At 38.8% G+C, this 21381-nt stretch overlaps 1 protein-coding gene across 2 annotated transcripts; it reads left to right on the top strand.

Annotated features, from left to right (window-relative positions):
• The first annotated feature begins 2803 nt into the window (after window positions 1–2803).
• Window positions 2804–10688, top strand: LOC127143842 (uncharacterized). 2 transcript variants are annotated; one of them, XR_007815402.1, is made up of 5 exons: window positions 2804–3370; window positions 3446–3637; window positions 3720–4074; window positions 4159–4211; window positions 10655–10688. XR_007815402.1 is itself a non-coding variant. In XM_051079085.1 (4 exons), exons 1-3 carry the CDS (start codon window positions 3147–3149, stop codon window positions 3907–3909), a joined length of 606 nt encoding a protein of 201 aa, XP_050935042.1. In that variant the 5' UTR covers window positions 2804–3146; the 3' UTR covers window positions 3910–4074; window positions 4159–4278. The 2 variants fall into 2 exon arrangements, 1 of the variants encoding a protein (XP_050935042.1); XM_051079085.1 differs by lacking the exon at window positions 10655–10688 and having other exon boundaries at window positions 4159–4278.
• Window positions 10689–21381: the final 10693 nt, after the last annotated feature.

Consider the following 21381-nt stretch of genomic DNA (forward strand, 5'->3'; position numbering starts at 1 on the left):
CTTCTCTCTTCGCACCTAGTAGAGGAGCCTATTTATTCCCTAGTAGCTTAGACGGAGGAGGATTCGTAGGTTTAGAGGCACCTATTTATTCTGGTTTTCCCTCCTGAGGAGATTTCTTGCCTCCTCACTTGCAAGAAAAAATGGATTAATTTTCTCGTAGATAAGAAAAGTAGAGATTTACGCTAGGCTTGAACTCATTTTGCAGCAAGGGGGAATAGCCAGATTTTTTCTACTTAGAATAGTTCTCATTTGGGTACATGCATTCCGTAAGTGGTCATAAACACCCATCAAATCAACTTCCCACCAAGATGGATCAGATCACGAGAAGGGGTCAAATCAAGGCTAGGTGGAATGAGTCGATTTATGAAAGGGAGGCCTGAAAGTGAAAGAAAAGAAGGTGTGAGGCAAGCCTCAGCCTCAATTCATTCTAAGTTGGAAATGTCCCCATTTAGAGTTTCAAGGGAAAGAAAATGAAAGAACCCCGAAGTGAGAACATTCTTTGACGTAAGGGAAGAGGGTGCGGAACCCAGCAGAAAGGAGGTCTCCATCTCTTATCTAATAGAATTCACCGGGTGCTAGGCAAGTTCAAGTCCAATAAGATTGGAAAGACTATGAACAGAATACGCTTTTGAACCATGAGCTCAGGCAAGGGCTCAGTCACACCCTTACCGGAAGGTGGGTATCGTCTAGTGGCCGGGATATACTGAATGGGAGGTGGCTTGATGGAGACTAATAAATGAAAGGTGTGAAGAGAGATTTCATACCCTCTTCATATAAAAAGAATGAACTATTCCCAACTATCATGAGATCTAAATTCAATGGAACCCAGGAGACTAAAAAGAAGGTGTGAAGGCATCCATAAAAAAGTTGACTACGGTTACGCGGGAGAGTGATTTGAGAGATCAGGCAAACAAAACTTGCTTAAGGGCTTTAGTCAATCCCCATGGAAAGAAGCAGTAGGGTGCCGCCCACCAAGTTCTCAAGGGGTGAGCTAAACTCCTTTTTTACATGGTGGTCAGTTAGTAGGAGCAGCCTCAGAAAATCCTAGCCAACTCCCTCCACCTGTAGGCGGTCGAGCAAGTCCGTCTTCCTTCATTGGTCGAGAAAATCAACCAAAAATCTGTCATTTTCCCAGGAAGAATGGTGACAATTCAGTAACTTCCTTGGACTCGTTGTCCTCTTTCCCCTCTCTTCTAGCTAGGTACGTGTTAGACCTCCATTCCTATGGAAGATGGAACTCTTGATGATGCAGCTGTCTCTTGGTAAAGCTATGATAGCTACCCTTCCACTCGATTAGACGTTTCCTCAAGGTAAATACACTTTCTACCACTACATGGGCTAGAAGGTGGAGTTCTGGATCCGTGTGAATAACAAAATTCAGATATCGCTGTTTTCCTGAATGAAATGAACTCGCTTGATGAATGAGAGGAAGAGCTCTACAAGGTTCATTCCTGAAACCCAAAGCAAAAAAAACAAGTAATTAAGCTACCACAAACTGAGATAAGAGAAAGAGTTGGAAGCACTAACATCGAGCTAGGCATCAAGGGAAGTCTTAGAAAAGGCTGATCTGAAAGCCCGAGGAGCAACCTCAATAGTCATTTGTCCTGGAAGAAAAGCTCCTTATCAATGAGTTCATGAATATGGATAAAAACAAGTCGTCCAGATCTCTTCGTGAGGAGTTTGATTCCACCTAAAGAAGCAATTGGAATTAATTTGAATATGGATTTCACAAATTCTTTGATAATTAATTCGCTTTGTCCCTCTAATCATTTTGAGTCGAGTTATTGAATAATGCATTCCTTCAAATAGTAAGGGGATCAAGACTTTGCTTGAAAATTCTGAGATAATTCTTTGATCCTTATCAGTCGAGTTATTTCATAACCTACGAACGGACCCTTAATTGAATCTATATGAATCTGAAAGGATCAAAGCTCATAGAATAAAGAGAAAGCAAAAGTCCTTCTCCCTTATTAAGAGTGCAACGAAAGAAGTGCATATGAACCTCCGACGAGTCAGAAATCCATATGAATCTGAAAGGTGCGAAGCAGCTCGACTAAGAAGGAGAGAATCAAAGAATTTGAGAAAGGCGAGGCTCGACTGAAAGGCAATGAGTTGACTCCTTATCCCTATTAAAAGATTCAAAGGATCAAAGCTCATTAAATAAAGTGAACCTCCGTCTTCTTTTTTCTAACATTTAAAAGGAAAAAAGTTGAGGCTCGACTGATAAGGAGAGGAGTTGCGAAGTTTGAAAGGAAAAAAGGATCTCTGATAACTTTCTTAACACATTCATTCCTTCCTTATCAATGATCCGACTATCCACTGAAAGTAGAAAAGGAAGTCAAGAGAATAATCACACTCTACGAGAAAGTTCAAGGTTTTCATAGAAAGGAAGAAAAAGTCAATGGAAGTCCTAGAGCCTCTTATCTCTTGTTCATTGAGGCCTTCTCGGCCTCTGACTTTCTTCTGCTGATTCTTCTGAACTTATGATTTTGAAATTTCTTATTATTGAATTAATGTAATGAATGAATGAAAAGAGTGGTGGCTAAGATTACTTGAGCTAAGAATAATAGGAGCTTTTGGAAGGGGATTCTGACTATTTCCTTTTAAAAGGATGGCTAAAAAAGGCTTTTATCGATGAATTGCTAAAGGATACCAGGATTAGAACACATTGTTTCAGAATTTCATGGAATTTGATTGAAGATTTTCAAACTGAACAAGTAAGATAACTTCGGACAAGTTTTAGGCATTTTGAACCAGAGAAGAAGTTTCGTTCATGATTCAAACTAAACATATTCAATCTAATTACACTACTAAGCATTTAGGAACTACAGTAAAGAAGGTTCATTCTTCTCACTCTGTCTCAATTGGGAAGAGTCAAAAGAAAGAACATGAAACAAAAGGAAATGGAAAGTAGGTTAGAGCCTTAGATATTATGTACATTGCACTACCATATTTGTTACAGAAGAAAATTTTCTTGAGACATGAGATGACATAGGGATAAACGTGTTGAAACAGATGATGTCTTGAGACATCCAGCTGATGCAGAGGGGTAGAAGCACTTTGATTCTGAATTTTCTGATTTTGCTTCTGATCCACGTAATGTGCGTTTGGGCTTGGCTTCAGATGGGTTTAACCCATTTGGTCAAATGAGTACCTCGTACAGTATGTGGCTTGTTGTGTTACTTCCTTACAATTTGTTACCATGGAAATGCATGAAAGAGACAAATTTCTTTATGTCACTGCTCATACCCAGTCCTAAATCTTCTGGTAGGGAAATTGATGTGTATCTCCAACCATTGATCGAGGAATTGAAAGAGTTATGGTTGATTGGCACTTTCTCTACGACCACTATACCAGCCGTGAATTCCAGGTATTTGTCATAATTAATTATGATAACAAGTTTTAATATGTATAAGAAATAAACAATATAATTGTTTTAATGCAGGAGCAATCACGGACGAACAAGGCTGCTAGATAGAAGCAGCTTTACAATCATAGTAGCGGGTCCAAGTCGTTTCTACAACGACAGTACGAGCTCGCTCAGAGAAAAGGGGAGTCGGTCGATCATGTGGAGTTGTTCCAGGAAACACATGTTCGAGCAGGGACTTTCGTGTCGCAGGCCGCCGAGGATGCGCATGTAAGTTATGCGTTTATTAATTATCCACTTTCATTATATATTTTTGCACGTTACTTAACATACTTTTTTAATTTTGTTGCAGAATCAAATGCTGGAACTCCAATCCCAGCCTACCCCAGAGGGTAGTCAGCCACTCTCTGAGGATGAGATATGCGATCAGGTGTTGGGTAGACGACCAGGCTACTCAAAAGGCCTTGGTTGGGGACCAAAGCCGAAGGCCCGCAGGACGACGAGTGCAAGCAGTTCGTCGACATCTTGTTTGTAGTTCATAGAAAAAGAGATTGAATTACAAGCTAAACTTCATGAAGCTTTGGAACGGATTGAAGTACAAGATAGAAATCACCAAGCGTTAGCTTCACAAGTGGAAAGCATGAAAAAGATGATAGAAGAATTAACTCGTGCACAACAGGGACCACCACATGATCCCTAGCTCTGCAGTACGTATATATGTCTCTATTATTCTTAAGTTTTTGCAATATATGATTATGTACTAAACTTAGTTACTTTTATATCATTTTTAGGACCGAAGGTGTAGAATGACGCATACGCACCTCGTTGGGAGACTTTTTGTAATGTTTGTGTTTTCTTGTATTATGAGAACTATATTTTTTATAGTGAACTTATTCGTATTATTAATTTTAATTCTTTTTTTTAATTTGTATTTGTATATTTCTTAATTTATTTTAATTTATATTCAATTTGTTTTAATTTAATTCAAAACCTCAGGAAAAATATTTGAGCAATCCGAACATTGTTGTGAATGTTTGAGCAAAATATTTTAAAGAAAAAATAGAAATGAAATATTAAAAAAATATATAACAAGGAATCCCCAATGCAATGAAACGTCGGGAAAAAAAGTCGAAAAAGAGGCATTCCCGACGCCGCGAGGTGCGTCGGCAAAGATCAGTCGGGAAAGAGGTATTCCCGATGCCACCTTTGTCGACATGTATTTAGGTATCGGGAGAGGCTTTTCCAACGTTGTGTTGGTACTTATCAGTCGACATGTTTCTTCCGACGTTCTTCCCGATGTCGTGATGTACGTCGGCATATCCTTTCCCGATGTATTTTTCATTTTCACCGACGTTTTTGAGCATCGGGAGTACCCTCGTCTCTTGTAGTGAAAGCACGAAGATGAAGGAAGGCAATGCTATGTCAGCTTCCATAAGGTTTGGGGCAGACTCTTTGTCTATGTTAGAAAGCAAGAAAAAAAGCCCCATGTATGGGGGAAAGGTTCTCGCTGAAGGAGATACTAATCTCAGCCGATGCTTTTTCAAAGCACAGAAAGGGCCCTATCATTCACAAGCACGAGCAGACCTAGAAGATTTGATGAAAGATTGATAATTACGAGAACTTCCTTCATCTAAGGAGTGATCCCGAGCTCGCAGATCTCGTGTTGTCCAAATACAGTACAATGATCAACCCTTGGAAAGATTCGCAGTGTATAAAGCTGCACAGGATATCCGGTATGGAGCTAATTGTAACCTATCTCTTCGAGAGAGGGCGGCCCTAAGAATAGACCACGAGGAATTGTAAGAAAAGTAAAAAATGCTAGATTGGATAGCCACCAATCTAGTCTTCCAACGGCCCATAAAGAGAAGATAACTCTTTGTTTATGGCCTCGACAAGTACACCGAAAGGACTTCTGATAAGTATTTTAAAAAAGGGTGGCTTAAAGATTTCTTCGGTGGGCCAAAGGAAAAATGACTATTCTGGCGCGCATGATTACTTTGATCTATCGGTTATATCGATGAGTTCATGGAGGACAAGCCACAGTCCCAATTCGAATCGGAATAGAGGGGAAGCTATATCCATGTGGTACTCACCCTACTGGACAGGAGTGCAGGCTAGATGGAAAATATGAATGGACTTTTATCAACGTACGTCCCGTTTAATGGGAAACCGTATTCCATCAAGTTTCACTGTGGGAAAGATGCCCTGGGCAAAGCGCGTAATGTCCTTACATTTTTACTCCAACTTAGAAGAATTGGAGGAGGAGAGGAGCAACCTTATGCTGTTGCATTGGTCGAAGGGCCGACTATGGATTGATCATCCCGTATCTTCGCTTGAAATACGATTCTCATATCTACTTGGAGTAGGAATCACTCTAAGCCACCCTACAGGAAAGATCATTTCCTTCCTTGAGATTGAGGGGACGAAGGGAATCCTCATGTAAGCAATAAGGAGGGAGAAAAAGCCTTATGTAGACCGCTACGTGGGAATTTCTCAACTCTGTGAAATGGAAATGCATGTATAGAAGTTTGATATAGTACCCCTTACCAAGGACAATAGGTCTCGACTGAAAGGAGAGAAAGCCCACCAAGAAAAGAAGACAAAGACAGAGAAGGCTGCTTATAAAAAGGGAGGAGGCCAGAGAAAGGACTATGCATTTTGGCCCCTCTTTTGAAAGAGAAAAGGGATGGGCAAAATGCCCCTTAACCATAAAAGTAGATCTTGACGAAAAGCCGGAGGGAAAAAAAGAGTGGAGGGACCTATATGATAGAAAGAAGAGAAAGAGCGAAGCTCCTTGAAGTGGAGGGAGATAGAAGTCAAGATTTTGATTGGGCTACCAGAAGAGCATGGCCTAAGGAGCACGATGGTAGCTTAAGGAAGAACAAGTTAGATATACATCCAAATCCCTACATCCAGATCAAACTCGGGAGTCTAGCCCTCGTTCCTTAGCTACCGACCATACAGAGAGAGGAGGGAAGAAAGGTTAGCTGTTCAGCTTCTATTTTCCCTCTTGTTTCTCTTACTAGAGTCCACGTCATATGTTGGTGTAGACTACTCCACTCCCTCCTTCCACCTCATTTTTTGCAAAGATTTTCTCTGAAATATTTGGGTGATGAACATTGTCCTTTGTGCTAGGAAAGAGAGATCTCCGCACCAATATAGGATATTTCAGAAGTGCGAATATACCAATTCGACGAGTTGACTTTTGAGTGGTCTTTGATCCCCCCTCCCAAACCAATCACTATCGTTTTCTTACTTTTTGAAAGTTGTCAATTGTAAGAATGCCTTTCTAACAGGTATAGTTCGTAGAAGGAAGTGGGATTCAGCCTTAGTTGATATAGAGTTTCTGTTGGGAATGCGGCTGGCGTAGTTGGTTCGGACGCCTAAGCATGAAGCAACCTTCTCTGGTGTACCGAAAGTATAGTATCTCTGAAGCTGGAAGTATATAGAAAAGGTAGTTAGCAGAGGTCAGTCAGTCTGGCCTTCCCTCACGTAAAGGGAGACTTTGGCATCAGCTCTCTCTCCCCACGTAGTGGTAATTCTCGAGGCGAAAGCAGCTCTCTCTCAAATTCTTTGACTCATCCTCCAGTTCAAAATCAAATGTTTCTTCTCTCCAATTCTTCTCAAATTCTTTGATCCTTCTTAGTCGAGCTGCTTCGCATGTGTGAAGTTGCTTCTCAAACCTTTATTCATTGATTCAGTCTCGCCTCAAATTCTTTGAGCATCTGGACCTTTGTTTTTGATTCAAAGTATTCAAACTGAAGGACTTGTCCTTCGTCAAATTCATCTTGGTCAACTAAACAAGTGGAAAATTCAAAGTGAATACGATTTAAAGAGGTATTCTTCGCTAGCTTGCTTACGAATCAAATCATTAAATTGTCCATCTCGCTTTCATGATTAGTTTAGGACTCATTCTTCTAGTCAGCGATGGGCTGACGGAGCTATCCCTTTTAGCTCGCAAGAGGTCTAATTCCGGTATTGAACCAATTAATTGATTCACATAGTGGTTGGAGAAGAGGATGAAATCCTTTTCAAAAGACTACCCTTTTCATAAAGCCTGAATCAAAGGAATGGCAGAGGCCAAGTTGGAGACCGGTCCTCATCGTGAGAGACTGAGATTAGTAGCTAATGCAGCTGCAAGATCCAAAGGCCCTACCAGTTCATGATAGCAGTATCAAATCATTCGATCGATTGGAGCTAGATAAAAAGTTATCAGTCTCCTAAGGCGGGAATTCTTCTTCGAGGTTCGACCTGTCTCATTGATAAGGACATATCAGCTTTCTAGCTTTCTTTTCACAATATAGATGTAGAAAAGATGGAAGAGGTTTGAAGTGGAATATGAATATGTCCTTATCAATGAAACCACTAAAACAAGTTAAGAGGAAATTAAAATGCGTAGAACAAAAAACAAAGGTCCAGATGTTCAAAATCGAATCTTTCTTCTCTCAACTCCTACAGATATAAAGGTTAGGACTCTTGACTCGTTTTCTATGATTTTCTTAAAGAAATGCCTCTCTTTTCAGTCGAGCCTCCAGACTTGTTTATATCGATATTGATCTGTGGATCAAAGAGGTCTGACCGTTAAGTGGGAATATATAGGTCCTCCGGACCCTTTCAGATCCACTTCTCCTTTTGTCCGCGCTGAGATCTAGCTGATTTGAGAATCGTTATGAGTCTGATCCTTATATTGACAATTTGAGTTACCGAGTTCAAGAAAGAGAGAATACACGATGCTAAAGAATTTGAGTGAGCTCTTCAGTCAAGCAGTAAGCTAGTCTGAACAGTTATGATAACACGATTCCCAGCTTAAAGGAATGGCCTAGATCATCAGTACCTGGAATCCCTTCTTTTTATGGGCAATCTCTATGGTGCCCCACTGTAACGCCCCGAAATTTCGAGGTAAACTTTTACCGTTTTATATATTTTTCGGGAATTTTAAATTTTGGATTAATTTCTGAAATTCTGGAATTTATAGTTGTAAATTTATATAATAATCATATAATAGTAATTATATTATTATTATTATTATTAATTATTATAAGTTATATATATATAATTTAATATTGATATTATCTTTTATTTTGTTATTATTAGCATTATTATTATTATTATTTAATTATATAAAAGTTAATATATATATATATATATTAATATTTTATATATTATTATTATTAGTAATTAGAATTATTAAAGTTAATATATATACATTTAATAATATTTTCTTTATTATTATTATTATTATTATATTTTTTTTATATATGTTATTATTATTATTGATTTTCTAAACTTAATATATATATATATATATATATATATATATATATATATATATATATATATATATATATATATATATATATTTTAAAAAAAACAGAGAGAAAGAAACCCTACGCGCGCGAGCCCTTATCCATTTCGCTTTCTTCCTTGCGCCGCCGCACACCCCCTCACGTTTTCTTCTCCATTTTTCCAGCGGCCTTCTTCTTCTTCTTCTCTTCGGCTTCTTCACCCGACGAACACAGACGCCATCCGTACGCCTTCGACGACCGCCCGTTTTTCTCCATCCGCACCTCACTGACGGGAAGCCACAGCGACAGCCGTCCCCGACCGTTCTTCTTCTGGGTTCCGCGTGCACGGCCAGCCATCGGCCGTCTCTGCCTCGGTGGTGCGGCATCGGCTGTCGCCATACCAGCATCGACGTAAGGGCAAGCCATTCGGCCATCGCCGCCGTGTGTTCCGCCGCCGGGTAGTGTGGAAATTAAACCGGCTCCAAACCGGCCGTGTGGAGCCGAGCCAGCTGAGCCGCCATCCTTGTCCGAGCCGAACCCCAAGCCGAACCGAGCCCCAAGCCGAGTCAAGCCGCGAGCCGAGCCGCGAGCCGAGACAAGCCGAAGACCAAGCCGAGTCAAGCCGCGAGCCGAGACAAGCGGAAGACCGAGCCGAGCCAAGCCAAGTCGAGCCGAGTTGAGCCGAGCTGAGCCGCGGCCAAGCCGAGCCGAGCCGAGTTGAGCCGAGCTGAGCCGAGACCAAGCCGAGCCGAGCCGAGTTGAGCCGAGCTGTGAGCCGAGGCCAAGCCGAGCCGAGCCGAGAGTGAGCCGAGCCGTGAGCCGAGGCCAAGCCGAGCCGAGCCGAGCCACCTAAGCCTTCCTTCCTCCACTTCGGTTCACGGTGAGTCTTCGGTAAGGATTTGTTTTGATGAATTCCCTAATGTTGCCATATCCGATTCGAGTTGATTATTGGAATAAGTTTTGATCCTATCTTTCACCCCTTAAAGGTAGTAAGGAATTGACGTTTAAGCCCTCGGGTTCTGCGGCAGGCTTGTTTGGAGATAGCTTTCCTTTCCTTGGGTAAGTCAACGGGTGTCGTTTCGGACCTTTTAAAACGACTTCTACTAGAGTCATCAACTAAAACCTTTTGTGTTTTCGTTTAGGTTGATCCGTTGAGCGTGGATTCGATCGAAGGGCATAACCGAGTATCAGGTAAGGGTTTTCCTACTACTGGACCTCGGATCGAGGCTGAAAACGTAGTAATCCACAGGGGATTACACGTTAGTGACTGTACTGAATAACTGTATGTGTGTTGACTGTTAAGCACTGTTATTATATTTTGTCTGATGTAAAGGTACTGTGACTGCTAATTGTAGATTGGGATTTTAATCATTGGTCTGGATGTTGATCATGGAGTTTGGACAGGGAAGGACAGTGAGTCCGGTTTTTGGTTGGTTAGTTGACTGGGTCTAGGGTCTTCCCTAATGGTGTGCAAATTGGTGATGCGTATAGCAACTGAGGGTGTAGTTGTTTAAACCTATACTATCTGACTGACAAAGCCTATGGCGGAACTGTATTATGAATGCCGTTGGGGTGTGACTGATGTAGACGGTTTAGTATGGACTGAGGGGTAACGGTTAGCTTCATCTATGGGGTAGTGTGCCTTACGGATATGTGCATCCTTCGGGAGCACTAGACTGATGTGTGCATCCTTCGGGAGCACTAGACTGATATGTGCATCCTTCGGGAGCACTAGACTGATGTGTGCATCCTTCGGGAGCACTAGACTGATGTGTGCATCCTTCGGGAGCACTAGATTGATATGTGCATCCTTCGGGAGCACTAGACTGATACGTGCATCCTTCGGGAGCACTAGACTGATATGTGCGTTCTACGAAACCACTAGACTGTTATGTAGGGTACCCCCGAATAGGAAGTTAACTGTTGTCCCCTAACGGGCCCAGTAGTGGGTCCCTTACTGGGTATGTTTATACTCACCCTTTTCTCTTCTTTAACTTTTCAGGTAAGGGCACAACGAGGGGCAGACCGACGAGAGGCAGGAAGGACGCGTGAAGGCCATATGGACGCGTCTGGTTTTTTTTTTATCGCTTCCGCTATGTATTTTGTCAGAATATTTGACTTGTGATTTTGAACTGATGACTTGAGTTTTTATTTGAGACATTTTATGATTGATTTAAAATAGGGCCCGAAACTGTCTTTTTGTAATGTTTCTAATGCTTTTAATGAATCGTAACTGGTCCGTTTTAAATTTTATGTTGAATGGTCGAGTTTTGGTATTTGGTAGTGACCTCAGCTTAGTCCGGAAAGTTGGGTCGTTACACCCACCCTCCCTATACCTGGTGGGTTATAGAACAGAGAAAGTAGACCTGATTCCTGGTTTCAAAAATACTGGATATGAAGTACAGTCTATGATGATCAAAGAGATCTTACATCAAATCTACGAATGCTACTACATGACCTAGTCGTCAAAATCCATAAAAGAGTCGACCACTTGGAATCTTCGATTGACCCCATTTAGCAGTTAGACAACTTGAAGATGAACCCTATAAAGTGCTTCTTTTCTTCAGAGTCTCTTCAGGGGTTCCATCCAAACTAGGAGAATCAGGACAAGCAATACAGGCAGGAAAAAGCTAGGAAGGGAAAGGCCTTACAACATAAAGTCTTTCTCATTCTCTAGAAATTCGCTTAGACGGACTCAATAGATTCAAGGTGGAGGTGATTGCATTTACTTCTTGGAAGCATTTCCTACGCCTTGGTTCACCAAGGCACACTCTCTTCTATTAGGCATGAGAGATTAAGCGAAGGAATCCATAAAAAAGATAAAGGAAGAAAGAGAAAGCCTAGCCTTCAGAGTCAGAAGAAACTAAAGGAAGGAAAGCCTTGTGTTAAGCAATTCCAGAAGATAGGCTTTCTTCCTTTTTTTAGTAGGTTCGATAAGGAAGAAAACTCCATAGAGCCCACTAAAGAAACCCCATGTAACGGAAGTTGGAGTTCTATGAAGAGGTCCAACGACTTTGAGTGATTGAATATGAAAATCAGCCTATCCTTCGGACAGATGAAAGTACAAAAGATTCTAAACCTTCATTTCTCCTATTAAGGGGAATATGAGTGAATATACTCTTATTAACATAATATTCTCAACTGGAACAATCAAAGCTACTGCCTCATGCAGCAGCCACTGATGAAAGGGATGAGACTCCCTCTCTTAATTCCTCAACTGCTGGTCTTTCCTTTCTACTCCCCTGCCCTAACGTAGAATCAATCTTCCTATTCCTCAATTAAGACATCCAATTTGAGATACTCGTTGCACCCATTCTTTTGATTTAGATGACCATATGGAAAGTAAAGGGGAGAGTTTCCCATAGGGCGGTACAAGTGCTTTCGGGTAGTCTATTTCATACCCTATCATGTCCCTGCTTAGCCTTGGTAGGTAAATCAAGGTCAACCTATCCTTGTAAGCTCTGTCTAATTCCAAAAGATCTCAATCTCCACTTGCTGAACGAGCCTAACTTATCAAGTTCGTAACCGCTACTGGAGTGGGTTTAGCCTAACTCCTTAAGTTGGAAGCAGCTTCTCGCCTGCTTTGTGGACGCCCTGCCCTCTAAGTGCTCCTCGCCCCCTTTTTGTATCCCTTGCATGATCTTATTATAGGTCAAAGTCTAAATTCTATTTACCTTTGTATGAGCGGATACCATTTTCAAATGAGTAACATAGATAGAATCAAAATTTTGATTAATCCCTCTATACTCCAAAAGGACGTCCTCAGTCCTTGTTTGTTCCACTTAAGCTAGAGCAAGAGCAAGCAAAGACGCAAGCAACCCCACCCCTTTCATCTGTTGTGTACTCCCAAAAGCGTGATTGAAGCTATCGTAGTACTAGTTGGACTAGTGCCCACTTTGCGGTTCCATAAAGATGTCCTTTGTCTGTAGCTTTCAGCAACCTACGACAACGAATGTCCTCCGGACTCCTACGATCTCCAGACTCCAGACCAGCTGGATCAGTGATGCATTCTTTCATCACACACTAAAAGAGAAAGCCCTAATTAAGCTAGTTCGGACCTGTTAAAAACATAATAGAAATAAAGGAATGCGTAGCACTTGAATATAATAACACACATGCACGTACATTACAGATAAGTATCGTACCAGTAATCTCGTTTTGGTGCATCTTCTGTTTCTTACTGGGTTATGGCATAGGCCTTACCCTGTTGTCTAGGTCTTCCCACAACTACCTTTTGCTTTGCACCATTGGTGCTCTCTCCTCTAGCCATTGATACTCTTGGTTGATCTACAGTCTAGGAATTGACTCCCTGGTCTCCTTGTACAACTACTCTTAGCTGTGGGCAATCTCTCTTGAAGTGTCTGGACCGTCCATACTGGTCACACGCATCGACTCTAACAAGATTCCAACCCCGATGATTCCTTCCACAACTCGTACATAGGGTTCATCTGGTTGTACTTGCAACTGACTCCTGACCTAACTGAGATACTTCATCGCTCTAGTTGACTGATTTAATGTTCTCAAACTTTGTCTTAGAGACGCACTCCCTAATCTCATATGTTTCGAAGACTGCCCACCAAATTGGTTCTTGAACTAACGTCAACAAGTAGCATTCATACCACGTGTAAATTTTCACTGTTCACGGCTTAAAAAATTGCTAGCTTATGAAACTCCTCTACTAGGTTTTACTGCTGGCTTCGTCTCCTCTATACTCTGCTTCACATGTAATACAGTCTCAACTAGCTGGGAAAAATCTAACCACCTATTGGACGGAGATTTCACGATCTTTTAACAACTAAGAAGAAGAAAGAATATTATAGACAATATTCGAGAATATGGAATCTTTCTTTTTCGTCTGAGCCCTCCTCTATTGTTCGATTTTGCACTCCTTTCTAATATGATTTTCTTGAAAGGTTTAAAAAACTCTTACTTTGAAAGGAGGTTACAAGGACTAAAAACAATTGAACACAAGTTATGTGAGAGTTGTATATTTAGAAAGCGAAAGTGTTTAAGTTTTTAAAATAGGTAAAATGTGAAAATCAACAAAGTTGGAGTTGGTTCACACTAATGTGTGACAGCCTACTGAAGTATCTTCATTTGGTGGTTCCAGATATTATGTAATCTTCATTAATGACCCAAGTAAAAAGGTATGGACTTATTTTCTCAAACATAAATCACAAGTTGTTTTTTTTTTCTTTCTTTTTTTTTTTTTACAGAACTTGTAAGGCCATGGTTGAGAATGAGGTAAGTCTTAATTAAAGTTAAGAGTTTGAGGTAAGATAACATAGGCAAATATGTTAATTAAAAATTTCAAAGATATTTTGTAGATAATGAGATTATGATGGTAAAGACTATTCTAAGAACACCATAACAAAATGGTGTAGTTGAGAGAATGAACATGATACTTAATGAGCATGCCAAGAGGATAAAATTATATGCAAGATTGCCTAAGAAGTTATAGGCAGAGGGAAATTGCACAACCTATATGGTTAATAGGCGTTTGACCATATCTCTAAACTTAAAGTTATTTGGAGAAATATGGAGTGGTAAACAAGCAAACCTTTCTCATCTAAAGGTTTTTGGTTGTGTGTCTTACTTTCACATTGGTGCTGCAAACAAAACTAAATTGGATGTCAAATCCTCCAAGTGTTACTTAGACAATGCTAAGATTGGCCATAGGTTTCAGGATGCGAAAATTGAAAGATTCTCATAAGCAAGAATACGATCTTCAATGAGGGAGTTTTGTAAAAGTATAACAGTTGATTCAAAGATAGATGGAAAAGGAAAGAGAATAGTACTCAATATATAAGTCTTCAAGGTTGAGACCAAGGGAACAAAAATTGAAGACTGTAGTGTAGTTATTCTTGAGTAACTAGTTGTGACTTTGGGTATGCAGTTGTGGAACTTAACAAACTGGTTATGGAAACTGAAGAAGTCTAGGGAACACCACCTATAACAGTTAAGAGGTCTAACATGAGTATCAAACCACATTAGCGGTATTCCTCTACTTTAAATTACATTTTATTTATTGATAGAGGCGAGCATGAATTTATGGAACATGAGACATTGTGCAGCTGAAAAACAAAATCTATTTTTACCCTCATTGCATCTAAAAAATTTATAAATTGACATGCTACAAATACCCTGAGTAAACAAAATTAGGGTTAAAGGAAAACATACTTACATTACTTTCGAATTCCTCGATATCTCCTCACAAACACAAACCTGGGACCACCACTAGTGTTGACCACTATTTTAAAACTTATAACCGGGTTGTGGGACTCAATAAGAGAAGGAAGTTGAGAGAGAGATGGAACATGGAGAAAGAACCAACCTTTGGTATATAAGGTCAAATCTTTTTGTAAATATAAATTGAATAATTTCAAAAATTATCAAAAGTATATTGAAAATCCCATGTAAAATGTTTTATAAATAACTAACATGCAAAATGCATATAAAAACTTCACATATGATTAACACCTCATGTTCTACTTATTCTTAGTGGGCTAAGTGTTAAAATCCCTTGTAGACACTTGTCTCACTAAGTGTTAGTGGGATTATCTAACAAAATGTTGGATGTTCCCACTAACTCTAGTCAAAGGGCAATAAGGTCATTTAACCATTCAAGTCAAAGTCAAACTTTGAATTTGACTTTTTAAACTAAAAAATCAACAATTTGATTTTTTACCATTTTGTCCATCTTGACTAATTCTAACCTTCCATGTATGAATTCTCATTCATTTTTACAAAATTCAAATCACATTTGAATATAAAGTGAGTTAAAGTTTCATTTTTCAAAGTCAAAAGTCAACCTTTTCTCATTTTGTAACTTTGCCATTTTCATCAATTTCGAGCTTTCAAAATCCGCATTCATATTTAAATATAAAGCTCTATCTGAAACTGATAACTAATGACTATATCACATATATTCGTTAGTTTCTCTTTTTACCTAATTCGAGCAATTTGAATTATTCCAACATATTTTTCTAAGTTAGATCCTTATGAGCTTGCAAGGGAACCTAATGGATCTATAGATAATGGGCTCCAACGATCCGAGATTAACTGGTTAAACCCTTTTAGACCGAGCTAATCAACATTTGTTAACTAATGGGTCATTCCACTAATGTCCCGTAGTTGCACTCCCGTCACTATAGATATATTTATGTCTATCTAATATAACCATGATTAGTGAGTTCATCTTTCGCAGGTTGTTCGCAACCTCAGTTGGATCAAAATATTGTTTTACCTCGAAGATTAAATTGTGCTCCTTAAGTCCCACTTATCCACTACTGAACAATTGGTTTTAAGTCTAACCTATAAACCGAATCCCTCTTGGGGCCAATGAGAGGGTAGGGCCCCTTGTTTAAGACTAGGATTCAATCCATAAGGGAACAACCTATGTACTAACCCTAAAGCAGGTAGGAGTGAGTTTTATCTTGCACTCAATGTCCCTAGCTACCTTTGTCCCTCTTGAAATATGGTCTCCATGGTCTCCTCTACTGCGTACCACTCGGTTGTACTCCTAAAATGGAAGGCTTATTGAGCCATTGCTGTTAAGCTACCCTCACTTGTGCGAATTTAAGGATAATTTCATGTGAACAGAAGTTCATAGTTAGCTCAAGAGTAAAATTAAATTACGTAGGTCATCAAAAATCGAAATAGTCAATTTTATACTATCAACAGTGTTATAACTTAAAAGTGACTATTTCATGGTTTTAGTCTTATGTAAACTTTTTACATAGGATGCCTCCACCTTCATGTCTATACACGAACTATTCAAGATGATATTGTAAACTAACTACAAACCGGAGCACAACCATAGTGTCCCTAAAATAAGGTGCCCAACCTTATTCATATACTATAGACCGTTTAGACTATATACTCGAAGTTGATCCACGTTTATGTTTCTATGTAAAGTTCAAATCTACACTAGATAGCCTCGGGACATTAGTTTATTAGATTCAAGATTATAGTATTCAATTTTCACTAATAAGTCCTCAATAGCAACTTTAGTGAATAAAATATAATTTAAACTACAAAGTACGAGTTTTAGGACATAAATTCTAACAAACTCCCACTTGGACTAAAACTCCTAGTGGGATAAAACAAAGTTGAATTTAACTATGGGAAAATTACTCGTATGAGTACAATAAACATAAGAATACAATAAACTAGGCCATACACCTAAATATTCTCCCACTTGTGTAAGACCTCGATCACATTTGTCCTATGCGATGAGATTCATACGAAAAGAATAATATGTGCAATGAGACTGTCATTTAAAAGTAACTCGTGGCTTCTTGCAAGGAGGCTACATAATAAAGAATATTCATAAAAAAGATGCGACGCAGCGAGTTGTTAGACATTGGAGCTTACTTCACGAAGAGGTTAGCGTAGCGTCTATGAAAGCAAGCCAACTATTGTGTATATTTCTTCAAGGTGGAGTTGGGCTTCTTTTATAGGCACACTTTAGCTGGAAAATTAAATGCTCATGTTACACATCCATACTTCCTTTAAACTGAAATTAATCTTTGATCCTTAGAAAAATCCAAACTTTTCTTAAAAATAGCAAAAGCACCCAAAAATGGCCCAAAATTGCCCAGTTTGGCATGCTGGCACCCAGAGCATGGGTGGTAGAGGTTGGTGTGCGCAAAGGGTTGGGGTAGGCCTTGTAGTATGCTAATCTCACAAATGATGTGGTGTGTGCATCATGGCAGCGTGCATTGGCGCAGTGTGTGCATCCTTGCATGGAGGACATGTCGCATGGCATAGGCGCACGCTCGGTGCTACCTGATCATGCGTTATCCTATGCCTTGTGCCTCTATTTACGAAACAACCCTCCTTTGACCTAAAATACACGTCCAACTCGCCACGCTCTTCGTGACTCTTAACCAAGCTTCAAATCTTCCTAGAATTTTTTCTCGTCTAGAACCTATGCCACTTTACAGGTCAATATCTCAAAATCCATAATTCAAATGGAAAAACTTCCTTCTAAAACATTGTTTAGAATTGTATTAAATATCTTATCTCTATATTTTAGCTCAAAACTTTAAGTATTGCGTTCTATAGCTCTTTGGACGTGAAAACTACTTAAATTCTCTCTGAAAATGACCTTTTCCTCTTTCTTCAAATTAAAACTATGCCTCCTCACCTTCTTTTTGTGTAGCAGCCCTCTTCAGTAAACTATACCCATAAATAAGAAGTTTTCAAGTAGTTTGAAGTAAAACACACGAGTGGTTTGCTTCCTGTCATCGTCCAAAGTCACCCTTTTATAGAGAGCTCTACTTGTCAACTTCTTGCCACCTTAAGCCACTTCCTACTTGCCACAAAAATGCATGCATGCTATGGCCATCTGAAAACCACCAAACCAACATGCCTTGAAGTCCCCAACCATGATCATCTCGTTCAAGCCTTTGTTCCATGCCTAAAACTCTCATTTGCTTGAATGCGAACCTCATAACCATGGCCGCAAGGCTAATCCTTGCACGACCTGCCTACTAACCTCCATATCTAGCCCATCATCTCACCTAGCACCATGATCTCATCCAACAAAATGGCCACCCAATGTCAATCCCTTAGAGGTTATTTTGCCAACCTTTTTCATGTTTGTCGCATAGGCAAGTTCTTAGAAGTTCTTTCTTAGTGTTATGACTGCCTAACTAGCCCATCATGACTAAAGTCAATCTGCAGAACCTAAGAACTTAGGCTTTGATACCAACTGTAACGACCCAACACTTTATACTAAGTTGAGGTCATTACTACTTAAAGAACAAATAAAATGAAAAACAAAATTTCATAATCAAAACTCAAGTACTCATTAAAATCATAAATAAACTAATGTATGTAGAAATAAACCTCTAAAATAAAATCCTTGCTCGGGCCATATTTAGTTTTAAAAGAGTAATAATGAAAATAAAAAAAATATTGAAATCAAAACTAATAATATAACGGCAGAAGCAAAACGTTTTCCTATGACATCCACGGTCACTTGTTGTCATTCGCCAGCTTCCCTCTACTTTTACCTTTGCGTTTACCTGAAAAGTTAAATATTTAAAGAGTGAGTATAAAAATATATTCAGTAAGGGACCTACTACTAGTCCCGCCAGGTGTCTGTTAACTTTTTATTAGAGTCCTGTAAAGTAGTACCCCTAAACTAGCATGTTCCTGAACACACGCAATCTGTGCTCCTGTAGGAATATCTATGGTTTTTAGTGAACCCAAAGGAACACCTAGGACAAAACTAGTCTTCGATGAACACAAACGAACACTTAGGACAAACTGGTCTTTAGTGGACTCAAAAGAAACACTAAGACAATCGGGCTAGGAGTGACTCCATCAAGTCACTCATGTACATATCATCTCATATTGGACTTGTGATCCATCAAACTACACAGTCATAAAAAGGTGGTGATTCCGAGGGACACCCATGTGGATATGACTCTAATAGATAAAGTTAACAGAACATCCTATCCATAGCATGTAGCATAACATAACACCATGGCATGAATATTAATCATAAAATTCTTAATCATAAGATTAATATTTCATGCATTAACATTAACATCATCAATCAACATAATATCAATCATACTATCAGTCATCATCATCAATACATTATGCATATTAGCTACGTCAATGCATAATAGGAAAAGCACATGTAAACTCTTACTTCAGTACAAGGGTCTAGTAAGAGAATCTCTTACCTGGATATTAGCTTGATCCAAAAATATTCCTAACAGCCACAGTCAGCTTCCCAAGAATAAATCCTAAACAGTAAGAAAAAAATAACTAAGATAATAAATTTAATTGTTGCTTAAAGACCTAAAACTCCATTTAATTCAACTTACCCAAAGTTGAGGTCGAATGCAATTTATCCTTCGTTGGGACTATTTCATAGCTCAAAACTTTCAGTTAAATCTAACCAATTTAATCCAAAATTACATATGTAGGGTCCAATAATTAATATCTCATGGGTATTATCCAAAACCCAATAAATACTTACCAAAACTTACAGAAAATAGGGGAAAAGACCAAAATATAGGCTTGCGGCTCAAAATAGCTTAGAAAGAGAGGAAATAGCTGAGCACACACGACTGAAGGGGAGAGGGCGGCTCGCAGCTGACGTTGCATGCACCGCTCGAAGCAATGGAGTTTGGCGCGATGCTTGCGTAGGGTTCGGCTGGCACGAACGATCAGCTAGGGTAAAGGATACGACTTAGATTGGGCTCGACTAAGATGCGACAAAGAATAAGCTTAGTCTGATGTTCATCAACGACTGTTGCTGATCGACGCACGGGACAAAATCATGAAGGATGGAGAAGCTCGATGAGAAACAACAGACGAAGGAGACGACGTTTCTTGGTGGCTACTGAACGGAGAGAGAGAATTGGCTAGACGACGTGCGACGAGATGATTGGTGGCGGTTAGGGTTTTTCTTTGAAGAAGATAAAGAGACGATGAACTAGGATTTCACAATGAAGGAGAAGGTGAATAGTAACACATGCACTACGAGACCTTATTTAAACAAAATAATAAGATAATTATTATTATTTCCTTTTCTTTTTCCTTTTTCTTTTCCAAATAAACCAACTCCTTCTCTCTCTTCATCTAACATCAAACAAATCTCCTTTTTAAACTGAAATATTCTCTCTCTTCATTAACTCTTCCCACCAAATCATCACTTTTATCTTCTTTTTTTCTCTTCTCCTCAAATCAATATCCCATTTTCTTAATTAATTATATTATTTCCATAACATAATTATTCTTATCTTTACCAATCAAATTAATTATATATCCACATATATAATTATCCAAAATTCTCTAAACTTCAACCATCAAAATCAACCAATAACATTCACTTAAATCAAACCTTTGCATCAAGAGGTTCAAATTTCAAATAATTAATTAAATATTTTTTCAAAAATATCTAATTAATTATAATTTCTACAAAATCAAAAAATCTCAACAATTAATTTAAATAACACCCAAAATAATTTCAACATGGTCAAAATTAAATTTAAGATAATTAAAATTAAAATTACTTTATTTTGGAGCGTTACAACTATTGCCACCCTTCACGCTCCTTTAGAGGTTCTAAAGGCTCTACTTGGCTGTTAAGCCTTTCTCCACGCCTATCCCTACACTTAACTAAATTTGAACTTACCTTTCCACTTTAGCTTTTAATGACATTCAAACCTCAACATTTATCCATTATCAAACCTTTCCAACAAATTTTCCTTTCATTTACCTATTAACTCATTTTCTCTTTCCTTTACCAAAACCTTGCAAGTCTTAAGGGTCCTTTAAGATCAGGGTTTAGCATAACTGAAGAGAAGTTCTTACATGTTCTAGATAGATAATTTTTTCTTCAACAAGTTCTTCGATAAACTGATGTCTTATGTCAATATGCTTCGTTCTGCTATGTTAAACAGGATTTTTTGAATTATTAATTGCATTCATATTATCACAATATAGTGTCATAGTATCTTATTAAATTTCATATTCAAGGAGCATTTGCTTCATCCATATTATTTGAGTGCGGCTACATCCAGCTGAAATATATTCAACTTTTGTTGTAGACAAAGAAACATAGTTTTTCTTTTTAGTGTACCAAGATATGAGAATGTTTTCTAAAATGAAACAACCTTCAAAAGTACTCGTTCTATCATCTGAACATCATGTCCAATCTGCATCACAATATCCAACTAATATTAAATTTGTATCATAATA

This window comes from Cucumis melo, chromosome 11 (assembly GCF_025177605.1).
Source record: "Cucumis melo cultivar AY chromosome 11, USDA_Cmelo_AY_1.0, whole genome shotgun sequence".
Taxonomy (NCBI): domain Eukaryota; kingdom Viridiplantae; phylum Streptophyta; class Magnoliopsida; order Cucurbitales; family Cucurbitaceae; genus Cucumis; species Cucumis melo.